Here is a 14,187-nt window from a genome sequence, read left to right on the forward strand (position 1 = left end):
TTCTCATTCATATTCTCTCATTCTTATGCATATTTTCTCTTTCTGTCTCATTCATTCTATCTTTTATTCTTTATTATTCATATTCTCATTCATTATTTTACATTGATATTCTTTCTCATTCATTTTCGCTTACTAATTCATACTCTATTTCACATTTCTATTCTCTCATTCATTCTCTCTCACTACCTCCCTCCCGCTACATTCCTCCCTCCCACACCGTGTTTCTACAAGCACTGTCCGATGAACACAGATCAGCACTGTCATACAGTGTCAGAGGAAGATAACAGCTAGGCATGCGCAGTCTGACCGGCCCTGTGCATGTCAAGCCGATATTCAGCTGAGCTCAGAGCTCGACCTGCGCTCTGACTATGCATGCCCAGCTCTCAAATCAGAAGTCTGCTGAGCTGAGAACACGATCTCTGTGCACAGGATTACAGAGATCGGGACGTCAGTGGAAGCCTCGAAAGTGCTACTTTAGAAGTCACTGATCAGCGCTGCGGGGAGACGAACAGATGCATCTTTATGTGGTAAGTAAATTGAAAAGTCTCTTCTATGCCAATGATTGTTTAGAAAATGAGTTCGTTTTTTCCCGGAATAACCCTTTAAATGGGGAAAATTGCCTTCTACCTCATTGTTTTGTTTTTGCCTTCCTCTGGATAAACATTGGGGGGGTAATAGGCTGAACAGGATGGACATGTTTTTTCGGCCTTACATATTATGATGCCTCTATTAACTGTACTGCGGAGGCTTGCCGTCGGCCATGCGCAGTACAGTTTATTTTCTTTTGTTTATTTGTATTTCCTGCGCCATTGCTTAGTGATAATGCGGGTACCCACAGTCCATTTGCAATGTTAATGTTGACATCAATGGAGGCTGCCCTCGCGAATTCCTCAGCAAAATAGTGTATGCTGTGATGTTTCTTTCTCTCGCAGAATACACAATTTCTATCCATGAATGTGAATGAAAAATCTAAAGTTCATGCCTTTTTAATGCCCGTGTTTTACTGCAGCTCATCTGTGCGGAATCCGCAATACAAATCAGCCTGTGTAAGCCTGACCGTACTCTGACGGACGCAGTGAAAAATCGCTGCTGTACGCTGGCTCACACAGTGGTAAAACGCTGCAATGTATACACTGCATTTTACAACAGTCATCTGAGCCCAGTCTTGGGAGGTTGAAGAACGGATTGCCCTTTTCAGGGCCATTACTCCATATATCAGGGTCAGTTATAACACGTTAGATGGTAACGGCAGGTGTCTCATTTTATACATTTCTCCCAAACAACTATTAGTTTATTATTCTGGTAGCCTTTTTGTCGTCCTCTTATGTTAGTAGCGGTTCAGTTTAGTGATGTAAGCCTGGGTTCAGCCGAGGAGGGCGCCGGCCGTTACACGTGGGCACTGTTTTGGGGCGGCTCTCCGGCTCTGGCCGCACCTCGAGCGCCAGTTTTATGCGCATGCGCGCTGCTGCCAGCTGGGTGGGAGGCGGAATAATGCGAGAAGTAGTGTATGGGGAGCGGCGCAGGTCCGTGATCCCCTCATCTCCCCTGACACCTCCCGGCCTGGCAGACCAGGCACTCAGTCTGCCGGTACCGCACCGAGGCAACCAAGAAGTGGCTCGCTCATCCCGACATGTCGCAGACAGCGATGTCAGAGACGTACGGTATGGAGGCGGGGCCTGGGCTGTGGCGTACGTGCAGCGGTGACGCCGCGGAGAGTAGCTCGGTGGAGTGCAGGTGACCGGCGCGCTGTGAGGAGAGCTGAGGGCTGTGGGACCGAGTGGTCTCCTCACAGGAGAGTCTTCTCCAGCGCTGCTGGAAGCAGAAGACTCGTTCTGAGCCCCGTGTTGTAGCTGCCACCATTATGTCGGCCGCGTGTCGTCTGCATCACGACATGTGGGGTAGATAAAAAAAACAGTAGTCTATAAAATATGGTGCAGCATGCAGCGCTAGTACTCCCATAAACCCCGGACACCGTGACTGAAATGCAATGTGTCCCGTTACTTTTGCGGGGTCTGTTGCATACCGTTGGCATCCTGGTATCGCCATCACGGTCATCGATCTATGCCTATGATGGAGCAAAATTACGGAAGAGTAAACGCCGCGTTACAGGAATGTCTGCCCACATGCTCGCAAATATTGCGCAATGTTTTTGCATATGTAATACACGTAAAAAAAACCAAATGTGAGTGGTCCAATACAAATCAATGGGCTATTGGCATAACGTGTTGCACGTGGGAAAACCGCCAACAGTGACAATCCCTGGGGTGAGACTGGACTGAAACCATGTGACCTGGAGAGCAGACGAGCGCCTCCTGCCTGCACTACCGCGCTGTCCTGATTTGTGTTTCTATGCAGTTTTCTGTTTACAAGATGGAGTTTCGGGACAGAAGTGGCATTGGACAGAACGTAATGCGCTTAAAGGGGTTGTCCCGCGAAAGCAAGTGGGTCTATACACTTCTGTATGGCCATATTAATGCACTTTGTAATATACATTGTGCATTAATTATGAGCCATACAGAAGTTATCAGAAATTATTCACTTACCTGCTCCGTTGCTAGCGTCCTCGTTTCCATGGAGCCGTCTAATTTTCAGCGTCTAATCGTCGGATTAGACGCGCTTGCGCAGTCCCGGTCTTCTTCTTTTCTCAATGGGGCCGCTCGTGCCGGAGATCAGCTCCGTGTAGCTCCGCCCCGTCACGTGCCGTTTCCAGCCAATCAGGAGGCTGGAAGCGGCAATGGACCGCACAGAAGCCCTGCGGTCCACCGAGGGAGAAGATCCCGGCAGCCATCTTCAACCGGTAAGTAAGAAGTCACCGGAGCGCGGGGATTAAGGTAAGCGCTGTGCGGTTTGTTTTTTTAAGTCCCTCCATCGGGTTTGTCTCGCGCCGAACGGGGGGGCTGTTAAAAAAAAAAAAAACAACCCGTTTCGGTGCAGGACAACCCCTTTAAAGGGGTTGTCCCGCAAAACAAAGTTGGGGTATACACTTCTGTATGGCCATATTAATGCACTTTGTAATGTACATTGTGCATTAATTATGAGCCATACAGAAGTTATTCACTTACCTGTTCCGTTGCTGGCGTCCCCGTCTCCATGGTGCCGTCTAATCTTCAGCGTCTAATCGCCCGATTAGACGCGCTTGCGCAGTCCGGTCTTCTCCCTTCTGAATGGGGCCGCTCGTGCCGGAGAGCTGCTCCTCGTAGCTCCGCCCCGTCACGGTGTGCCGATTCCAGCCAATCAGGAGGCTGGAATCGGCAATGGACCGCACAGAAGACCTGCGGTCCACCGAGGGTGAAGATCCCGGCGGCCATCTTCACAAGGTAAGTAAGAAGTCACCGGAGCGTGGGGATTCGGGTAAGTACTATCCTTTTTTTTTTTTTTTAAACGTCTGCATCGGGTTTGTCTCGCGCCGAACGGCGGGGGCTATTGAAAAAAAAACAAACCCGTTTTTTTTTTTTTTTTTCAAACACCCCCCCCCCCCCCCCCCCCCCCCCCCCCCCCCCCCCCCCCCCCGTTCAGCGCGAGACAACCCCGATGCAGGGGTTAAAAAAGAACACCAGACAGCGCTTACCTGAATCCCCGCGCTCCGGTGACTTCTTACTTACCTGCTGAAGATGGCCGCTGGGATCCTCTCCCTCGGTGGACCGCAGGGCTTCTGTGCGGGTCCATTGCCGATTCCAGCCTCCTGATTGGCTGGAATCGGCATGTGACGGGGCGGAGCTACACGGAGCCCCATTCAGAAAAGAAGACCCGTACTGCGCAAGCGCGGCTAATTTGGCCATTGGACGGCGAAAATTAGTCGGCTCCATGGAAACGAGGACGCTAGCAACGGAGCAGGTAAGTGAAAAACTTCTGATAACTTCTGTATGGCTCATAATTAATGCACAATGTACATTACAAAGTGCATTAATATGGCCATACAGAAGTGTATAGACCCACTTGCTGCCGCGGGACAACCCCTTTAAGGGCTCTCTCGCACGAGCCTTTGTTTACGGTGCACTATATGTGTGTGATTTGTGCGCATGATACGTGGTAAATAACTCTACATCACTTTCAGCAGCGCCTCATCTACACTGTTCAAAGTACGAGCGCAAAGAGAAAAAAAAGAACTTGGCATGCACTATAGAGGCCAAGATAGGGTATGGGTTTTGTTGGCACATAGCAGTACACAGTGTATTGCTGCATGCTTCCTGCACCGGTGATGTGCACGCAGTAAACACTCGTGTGAGAGAGCCCTAACGTAGTACACACATTTTTTGTCCATCAAGAAGCTTTGTGTATTAATAATGCTAATTAAAACCCGTAGTTCTAATTACATTGGTGGAAATTAAAAGTGTTCCACCCAGAAGGAATTGGGGTAAGTTCTGACCTGGTAGAGCTGTACTGATAAATGACATCAAACTTGGAAAAAAAAATAATCCGTTTATTGTGCCCTAGTAAAGGTGTCAGTAAGAAGTGCGCCCAGCATGAGAGCACCGATGCAGGTGTCAGTTAGAAGTGCGCCCAGCATGAGAGCACCGATGCAGGTGTCAGTAAGAAGTGTGCCCAGCATGAGCCCCAATGCAGGTGTCAGTAAGAAGTGTGCCCAGCATGAGCCCCAATGCAGGTGTCAGTAAGAAGTGTGCCCAGCATGAGCCCCAATGCAGGTGTCAGTAAGAAGTGTGCCCAGCATGAGCCCCAATGCAGGTGTCAGTAAGAAGTGTGCCCAGCATGAGCCCCAATGCAGGTGTCAGTAAGAAGTGTGCCCAGCATGAGCCCCAATGCAGGTGTCAGTAAGAAGTGTGCCCAGCATCAGCCTCAATACCGGTGTCAGTAAGAAGTTTGCCCAGCATGAGCCCCAATGCGGGTGTCAGTTAGAAGTGTGCCCAGCGTGAGCCCCAATGCGGGTGTCAGTAAGAAGTGTGCCCAGCGTGAGCCCCAATGCCGGTGTCAGTAAGAAGTGTGCCCGGCATGAGCCCCAATGCCGGTGTCAGTAAGAAGTGTGCCCGGCATGAGCCCCAATGCCGGTGTCAGTAAGAAGTGTGCCCGGCATGAGCCCCAATGCCGGTGTCAGTAAGAAGTGTGCCCGGCATGAGCCCCAATGCCGGTGTCAGTAAGAAGTGTGCCCGGCATGAGCCCCAATGCCGGTGTCAGTAAGAAGTGTGCCCGGCATGAGCCCCAATGCCGGTGTCAGTAAGAAGTGTGCCCGGCATGAGCCCCAATGCCGGTGTCAGTAAGAAGTGTGCCCGGCATGAGCCCCAATGCCGGTGTCAGTAAGAAGTGTGCCCGGCATGAGCCCCAATGCCGGTGTCAGTAAGAAGTGTGCCCGGCATGAGCCCCAATGCCGGTGTCAGTAAGAAGTGTGCCCGGCATGAGCCCCAATGCCGGTGTCAGTAAGAAGTGTGCCCGGCATGAGCCCCAATGCCGGTGTCAGTAAGAAGTGTGCCCGGCATGAGCCCCAATGCCGGTGTCAGTAAGAAGTGTGCCCGGCATGAGCCCCAATGCCGGTGTCAGTAAGAAGTGTGCCCGGCATGAGCCCCAATGCCGGTGTCAGTAAGAAGTGTGCCCGGCATGAGCCCCAATGCCGGTGTCAGTAAGAAGTGTGCCCGGCATGAGCTTTAATGCCGGTGTCAGTAAGAAGTGTGCCCGGCATGAGCTTTAATGCCGGTGTCAGTAAGAAGTGTGCCCGGCATGAGCTTTAATGCCGGTGTCAGTAAGAAGTGTGCTCGGCATGAGCTTTAATGCCGGTGTCAGTAAGAAGTGTGCCCGGCATGAGCCCCAACGCCGGTGTCAGTAAGAAGTGTGCCCGGCATGAGCCGCAACGCCGGTGTCAGTAAGAAGTGTGCCCGGCATGAGCCGCAACGCCGGTGTCAGTAAGAAGTGTGCCCGGCATGAGCCGCAACGCCGGTGTCAGTAAGAAGTGTGCCCGGCATGAGCCGCAACGCCGGTGTCAGTAAGAAGTGTGCCCGGCATGAGCCGCAACGCCGGTGTCAGTAAGAAGTGTGCCCGGCATGAGCCGCACCGCCGGTGTCAGTAAGAAGTGTGCCCGGCATGAGCCGCACCGCCGGTGTCAGTAAGAAGTGTGCCCGGCATGAGCCGCACCGCCGGTGTCAGTAAGAAGTGTGCCCGGCATGAGCCGCACCGCCGGTGTCAGTAAGAAGTGTGCCCGGCATGAGCCGCACCGCCGGTGTCAGTAAGAAGTGTGCCCGGCATGAGCCGCACCGCCGGTGTCAGTAAGAAGTGTGCCCGGCATGAGCCGCAACGCCGGTGTCAGTAAGAAGTGTGCCCGGCATGAGCCGCAACGCCGGTGTCAGTAAGAAGTGTGCCCGGCATGAGCCGCAACGCCGGTGTCAGTAAGAAGTGTGCCCGGCATGAGCCGCAACGCCGGTGTCAGTAAGAAGTGTGCCCGGCATGAGCCGCAACGCCGGTGTCAGTAAGAAGTGTGCCCGGCATGAGCCGCAACGCCGGTGTCAGTAAGAAGTGTGCCCGGCATGAGCCCCAACGCCGGTGTCAGTAAGAAGTGTGCCCGGCATGAGCCCCAACGCCGGTGTCAGTAAGAAGTGTGCCCGGCATGAGCCCCAACGCCGGTGTCAGTAAGAAGTGTGCCCGGCATGAGCCCCAATGCAGGTGTCAGTAAGAAGTGTGCCCGGCATGAGCCCCAATGCCGGTGTCAGTAAGAAGTGTGCCCGGCATGAGCCCCAATGCCGGTGTCAGTAAGAAGTGTGCCCGGCATGAGCCCCAATGCCGGTGTCAGTAAGAAGTGTGCCCGGCATGAGCCCCAATGCCGGTGTCAGTAAGAAGTGTGCCCGGCATGAGCCCCAATGCCGGTGTCAGTAAGAAGTGTGCCCGGCATGAGCCGCAATGCCGGTGTCAGTAAGAAGTGTGCCCGGCATGAGCTGCAATGCCGGTGTCAGTAAGAAGTGTGCCCGGCATGAGCCGCAATGCCGGTGTCAGTAAGAAGTGTGCCCGGCATGAGCCGCAATGCCGGTGTCTGTAAGAAGTGTGCCCGGCATGAGCTTTAATGCCGGTGTCAGTAAGAAATGTGCCCGGCATGAGCTTTAATGCCGGTGTCAGTAAGAAGTGTGCCCGGCATGAGCTTTAATGCCGGTGTCAGTAAGAAGTGTGCCCGGCATGAGCTTTAATGCCGGTGTCAGTAAGAAGTGTGCCCGGCATGAGCTTTAATGCCGGTGTCAGTAAGAAGTGTGCCCGGCATGAGCTTTAATGCCGGTGTCAGTAAGAAGTGTGCCCGGCATGAGCTTTAATGCCGGTGTCAGTAAGAAGTGTGCCCGGCATGAGCTTTAATGCCGGTGTCAGTAAGAAGTGTGCCCGGCATGAGCTTTAATGCCGGTGTCAGTAAGAAGTGTGCCCGGCATGAGCTTTAATGCCGGTGTCAGTAAGAAGTGTGCCCGGCATGAGCTTTAATGCCGGTGTCAGTAAGAAGTGTGCCCGGCATGAGCTTTAATGCCGGTGTCAGTAAGAAGTGTGCCCGGCATGAGCTTTAATGCCGGTGTCAGTAAGAAGTGTGCCCGGCATGAGCTTTAATGCCGGTGTCAGTAAGAAGTGTGCCCGGCATGAGCTTTAATGCCGGTGTCAGTAAGAAGTGTGCCTGGCATGAGCCCCAATGCCGGTGTCAGTAAGAAGTGTGCCCGGCATGAGCCGCAACTCCGGTGTCAGTAAGAAGTGTGCCCGGCATGAGCCGCAACTCCGGTGTCAGTAAGAAGTGTGCCCGGCATGAGCCGCAACTCCGGTGTCAGTAAGAAGTGTGCCCGGCATGAGCCGAAACTCCGGTGTCAGTAAGAAGTGTGCCCGGCATGAGCCGAAACTCCGGTGTCAGTAAGAAGTGTGCCCGGCATGAGCCGCAACGCTGGTGTCAGTAAGAAGTGTGCCCGGCATGAGCCCCAACGCTGGTGTCAGTAAGAAGTGTGCCCGGCATGAGCCCCAACGCTGGTGTCAGTAAGAAGTGTGCCCGGCATGAGCCCCAACGCTGGTGTCAGTAAGAAGTGTGCCCGGCATGAGCCCCAATGCCGGTGTCAGTAAGAAGTGTGCCCGGCATGAGCCCCAATGCCGGTGTCAGTAAGAAGTGTGCCCGGCATGAGCCCCAATGCCGGTGTCAGTAAGAAGTGTGCCCGGCATGAGCCCCAATGCCGGTGTCAGTAAGAAGTGTGCCCGGCATGAGCCCCAATGCCGGTGTCAGTAAGAAGTGTGCCCGGCATGAGCCCCAATGCCGGTGTCAGTAAGAAGTGTGCCCGGCATGAGCCCCAATGCCGGTGTCAGTAAGAAGTGTGCCCGGCATGAGCCCCAATGCAGGTGTCAGTTAGAAGTGTGCCCGGCATGAGCCCCAATGCAGGTGTCAGTAAGAAGTGTGCCCGGCATGAGCCCCAATGCCGGTGTCAGTAAGAAGTGTGCCCGGCATGAGCCCCAATGCCGGTGTCAGTAAGAGGTGCGCCCGGCATGAGCCCCAATGCCGGTGTCAGTAAGAGGTGCGCCCGGCATGAGCCCCAATGCCGGTGTCAGTAGGAGGTGCGCCCGGCATGAGCCCCAATGCCGGTGTCAGTAGGAGGTGCGCCCGGCATGAGCCCCAATGCCGGTGTCAGTAGGAGGTGCGCCCGGCATGAGCCCCAATGCCGGTGTCAGTAGGAGGTGCGCCCGGCATGAGCCCCAATGCCGGTGTCAGTAGGAGGTGCGCCCGGCATGAGCCCCAATGCCGGTGTCAGTAGGAGGTGCGCCCGGCATGAGCCCCAATGCCGGTGTCAGTAGGAGGTGCGCCCGGCATGAGCCCCAATGCCGGTGTCAGTAGGAGGTGCGCCCGGCATGAGCCCCAATGCCGGTGTCAGTAGGAGGTGCGCCCGGCATGAGCCCCAATGCCGGTGTCAGTAGGAGGTGCGCCCGGCATGAGCCCCAATGCCGGTGTCAGTAGGAGGTGCGCCCGGCATGAGCCCCAATGCCGGTGTCAGTAGGAGGTGCGCCCGGCATGAGCCCCAATGCCGGTGTCAGTAGGAGGTGCGCCCGGCATGAGCCCCAATGCCGGTGTCAGTAGGAGGTGCGCCCGGCATGAGCCCCAATGCCGGTGTCAGTAGGAGGTGCGCCCGGCATGAGCCCCAATGCCGGTGTCAGTAGGAGGTGCGCCCGGCATGAGCCCCAATGCCGGTGTCAGTAGGAGGTGCGCCCGGCATGAGCCCCAATGCCGGTGTCAGTAAGAAGTGTGCCCACTATGAGCCCCGGTACAGGTTTACGAAGTGAGCCCTGCTCCAGGTGTGAGTAGGGTGTGCGCCCGCAGTGAGCCCTGCTCCAGGTGTGAGTAAAAAATGCGCCCGCCGCGAGCCCCCCTCCAGGTGTGAGTAAGAAATGAGTCCCGGTACAGGTGTAAGTAAGAAGTGTGCCCGCCGTGAGGCCAGGTACTGTTGAGTAAGAAGTAAGGCCTGGTACGGGTGTGTGCCCAACATGAGCCCTGTTACGGGTATCGATAAGAAGTGTACCCGCCGTGAGCCACGGTACAGGTGTGAGTAAGAAGTGAACCCAGCATAAGTAGACACGCTTGGGTCCTAGCTGGCATTGAATTAGTAAAGGCCCATTTAGATGGGACAAATATCGGGCAAACAATGCTGTTGCATGAGAGATAGTATCGCTGTTTTGCAGCTGGGAGGCTGGTGGAGATTTCTCTCCTCGCTTTCCCCTGCCCCTCTCCATTCACTTAACATAGCTGCTGTTCAGTACTGAACAGCTGCTATTTATGCTGAATGCAGCATAAGACGATGAGCTGAACGATCATCGTTCTGTGTAAATAGCAGCTGTTCAGTATTGAACAGCCGCTATGTTAAAGGGGTTGTCCCTTGATAGCAAGTGGTGTTAAGCACTTCTGTATGGTCTGCGCATGCAGACCTCTGCAGTGCAAGCACGCCTGAGCCGGACAGAAGAGGGCAGACAGCGCAAGCGCGTCTAATCCCGTCAGAAGGCAGCTTTAGTCGGCGCCATGGAGACGGGGACACCAGCATCGGAGGGGTAAGTGTATAACTTCTGTATGGCCAATATTTAATGCACGATGTATATTACAAAGTGCATTAATATGGCCATACAGAAGTGCTTAACACCGCTTGCTATCACGGGACAACCGTTTTAAGTCAATGGAGAGGAGTGGGGGAGAGCGAGGAGAGAAATCTCCTGCTGGCCGCTCTGTGAGTGACCCAGCAATACTAGCTCCCATGCAACAGCACGGGAGCGAGTATGTGCAGGTGCGAGTGTCGGGCATTGTTCTCCGGCATTCGTCCCATCTAAATGGGCCTTAAGTGTTTGGATATTTTGTTGGTGTCTCTCCATGCCTGCATGACGTTTGCATCTAGTGGTGAGTGGCCATGTGATGTAATGTGTCTACCTATGGCATCCCAGACATGCTCGATTGAGGAGAAATCTGGGGTCCGGCATGGGCCAATCCATGGTTGTGACACCTTGTGAGGTGTGTCTGTGGTTGGTGCAGCTCCAAGTAAAATCAGAGAGCGCTGCACCTGCAGTAACAAGCACTGGCCACTACACACGTCTGAGCAGCTTCTGTTCTGTACCCCAGTGTATTGCAGTGCAGACAGCGGGCACCTGATCAGCTGATTGTCCGGGGTCCTGAGTGGTGGATCACAGCCGATCACTAGTATTTCCCTGGAAAACCGCTTTTAACTTATACTGTTAGATCACACAGAGAAATTGTTTTTCAATTGGTATCATTTGCCGTGACTAGATTGCGTTAACTACTCGTCATGGTGGCACGGGGGTTCTATCGACTTGGTCTTTGAACACCTACCTAATGTGTTCACTGAAAGTCCACATACACTGGCATTTAGTTGTCTAAATTCACTTATAACAGTGGGGTCTGATGAATTTTTGTCTACTGGGGGGTCAGTCAGCTTTCCCACAAGAGATATCGGGAGAAAGAAGGGTCACCAGCATTAAATTTCATCTTTATTTGTAACTAGCTGATATACCCGGCTTCGCCCGAGTTAATTTGCTACTGGTGTTTATCTGGTGTTCACATGGAAAATCTTATGAAGTCGTGGTTACTTTAGAGATACTGAGGAAAAACATATGTTCACCATTTTGCATAGTTCTCTGCGTTACCCAGGAAACGCCACGTGGAGGCAACCATGCGACGTTTCCTTTATATAAAATGACATCAGGAAGTGAGAGAATTAGATTACGTACATAAAATTTGGACACTAATTCTTTTGCGCTTAGAATTGAATAATCGAGTAGGGACCCATTACCTTTTCATATTTATGACACAATCAATGCTCGTGCCAAATTTCATGTTTCTATGACATTGGGAAGTGAGAGATTTAGATTATGTACATTAAATTTGGACGCTAATTCTTTTGCGCATAAAATTGAATAATGGAGTTGGGACCCATTAGCTTTTCCTATTTATGACATAATCAATGCTTGTGCCAAATTTCCCGTTTCTATGACACCGGAAAGTGAAAAAATTACATTCCACACGTAAAATTTGGTCGCTAATTCTTTTGCGCATAGAATTGAATAATCGAGTTGGGACCCATTAGCTTTTCCTATTTATGACATAATCAATGCTCCTGCCAAATTTCCTGTTTCTATGACCCTGGAAAGTGAAGAAATTACATTCTGCACGTAAAATTTGGTCGCTAATTCTTTTGCGCATAGAATTGAATAATCGAGTTGGGACCCATTAGCTTTTCCTATTTATGACATAATCAATGCTCCTGCCAAATTTCCTGTTTCTATGACCCTGGAAAGTGAAGAAATTACATTCTGCACGTAAAATTTGGACGCTAATTCTTTTGCGCATAGAATTGAATAATCGAGTTGGGACCTATTAACTTTTCCTATTTATGGCATATTCAATGCGCGTGCCAAATTTCCTGTTTCTATGACACCGGAAAGTGGAGAAATTACATTCCGCAGGTAAAATTTGGACGCTAATTCTTTTGCGCTTAGAATTGAATAACGGAGTTGGGACCCATTAGCTTTTCCTATTTATGACATAATCAATGCTCCTGCCAAATTTCCTGTTTCTATGACACCGGAAAGGGAAGAAATTACATTCTGCACGTAAAATTTGGACGCTAATTCTTTTGTGCATAGAATTGAATAATCGAGTTGGGACCTATTAACTTTTCCTATTTATGACGTATTCAATGCCCGTGCCAAATTTTAAGTTTCTATGACATTGGGAAGTGAGAGATTTAGATTATGTACGTTAAATTTCAACGCCAATTCTTTTGCGCTAGAATTGAATAATCGAGTTGGGACCCAATTTCTTTTCCTATTTTGGACATAATCTATGCTCGTGCCAAAATTCATGTTTCTACGACATCGGGAAGTTGGAGAACTTTTGGCGAGTCAGTCAATGAGTCAGTGAGGGTTTTCGTCTTTATATATATATAGATGGTGTTCATCCTACAGTGCAGATAATGTTAAATTAATTCTGTGGGTAAGTACGATCATATTTATATGATTAATATGAAATTTATATAATTTTTTAATATCTTACTGCTGCTTCATGCGTTTTATTTAATTTTTTTAAAGGATGTGCTTTTCGTATTGTCGCATTCAAAGACTACTAACATTTTTATTTTCATCAGCTATGCGGTTTGAGTTTTTTTTCATTTTTGTGGGTGGAATTTTATACTCTATCTGTACCATTTGGTGATCCATATGACTCTTTAATTGTTTTCTATTCCATTTTTTGTGAGGTGCGATAAATAATGTGCTGCATTTTTTTGTGGGTCATGATGAATGTGGTGATACCAGATTTGTAATGATCTTTAAAAATTTCTTTTTACAATAATGAAAAATGTGGGGTTTAAACATGTTGGTTGTTTTTTTTTATTTTTAAATTTTTTTTACACTCTTTAGGCCGCCTGCAGACGGATGGGTTGGATCCCGCTGCGAGAGTTCTCGCAGCGCAATCCGCCCCGTGCCCCTGCAGTGACGACTAGTGCGGCTCACTTGATTCCGTGTCGTCTTCTCTCTGTGATGTGCCTGCTGACGCCCAGCCGGTGCATGCGCAGCGCGGAGCCGGCGCTTGTAGTAAGATTTCTGGGCAAGCCTCTGCGAGACCCGCACATAAATAGACCATGCCGCGATCTGTTTTCTGCGTGTGTTTTCACGCGAACAAATCGCGGCTGTGTGCATAGGATTGCGGGCACGGGCGGAAATTCTGCGGGAAATCCCGCTCCCACCGCGGGATTTCCACCCATGTGCAGGGGGCCATATATTTATATTTTGCACTTTTTATTTTTGCCCTACTATAGGACTTCAGTATCTCTACCTTTTGATGATTCTTATAACGCACTGCTATAATTTAAGTATAGCAGTGCATTATATTGCCTATAAATCTCACCCAGAGGCTGAGCCTCATAGGCCACCTTACATGGCATACCCAGAGAACATCTTCAAGCCTCCTGGTGCCATGACAACCCATCGGGGCACCGTGATCGTATCTCGAGTGTCTGATGGGTGACAGAGAAAGCCCCCTCTTGTTAGTCTTTTATATGCCATGGTTGCACTCACCGTGGCACGTAAAGGGTTTAACACCAGAAATCGGGAGTTTATCCAGTCCCCGCTGTCTGAGCAAGTGACAGGCTGTCATCTGAGAGCTGAGCACCCGCTGTCCCTGGCACTAGAGACCAACCCCTTTAAATATTGACTACCTGTTACTGTAATATTTGCTGCCCAACCTGTATTACTAATGCATTTAAGTCAGTGGGAAGGTAATAGCCAGTACCGCTCCCCGCATGTATTGCCCCAGACTATCACTCATTAGCAGCCACTTACATACCATCTCTGCAGAAAGAAATCAATGCAACTCTAATCTGACATCTATTGTTTAGACTCTGATGGGACAGAAGAAACCACAAGCTATTAGACATCTAGCAGTGGGAGTACAGTCCTGGCAGGAAGTCTACATCACACCGGAAGGTTTTCTACTTTATTGCTACCTGAATTTGTTCAACCTGCGTTTTAATTATTCAGGCAGCAAATGCAATCTCCCTATAATGCTGTGCAATCCTACTGCCAAGTGTAAACTGTAGCTAAAATATCAAATACTAATAAATACCAAAGATTAAATAAGAATAGATTATTTAGCGTAAGTTCACGCTAGCGTTTTCATTTCTGTTTTGCTAATCTATTGTGAGAACAGCAAAGCGGTAAGAAAACTTTGTAGTTTTCCAGGTCATAAAAATGTATCAA

At 50.7% G+C, this 14,187-nt stretch overlaps 1 protein-coding gene across 1 annotated transcript in view; it reads left to right on the top strand.

The window, feature by feature from the left end:
* The first annotated feature begins 1,488 nt into the window (after positions 1-1,488).
* Positions 1,489-14,187, top strand: part of RAB4A (RAB4A, member RAS oncogene family) — a 134,621-nt gene continuing 121,922 nt past the window's right edge. Inside the window, exon 1 of the mRNA XM_066596018.1 lies at positions 1,489-1,661. Within this exon, the coding sequence (XP_066452115.1) occupies positions 1,631-1,661 (31 nt within the window). The 5' untranslated portion in view covers positions 1,489-1,630. The remainder of the gene's footprint in view (positions 1,662-14,187) is intronic.

The sequence above is a fragment of the Eleutherodactylus coqui genome, chromosome 3 (genome assembly GCF_035609145.1).
Source record: "Eleutherodactylus coqui strain aEleCoq1 chromosome 3, aEleCoq1.hap1, whole genome shotgun sequence".
NCBI classification, from domain to species: domain Eukaryota; kingdom Metazoa; phylum Chordata; class Amphibia; order Anura; family Eleutherodactylidae; genus Eleutherodactylus; species Eleutherodactylus coqui.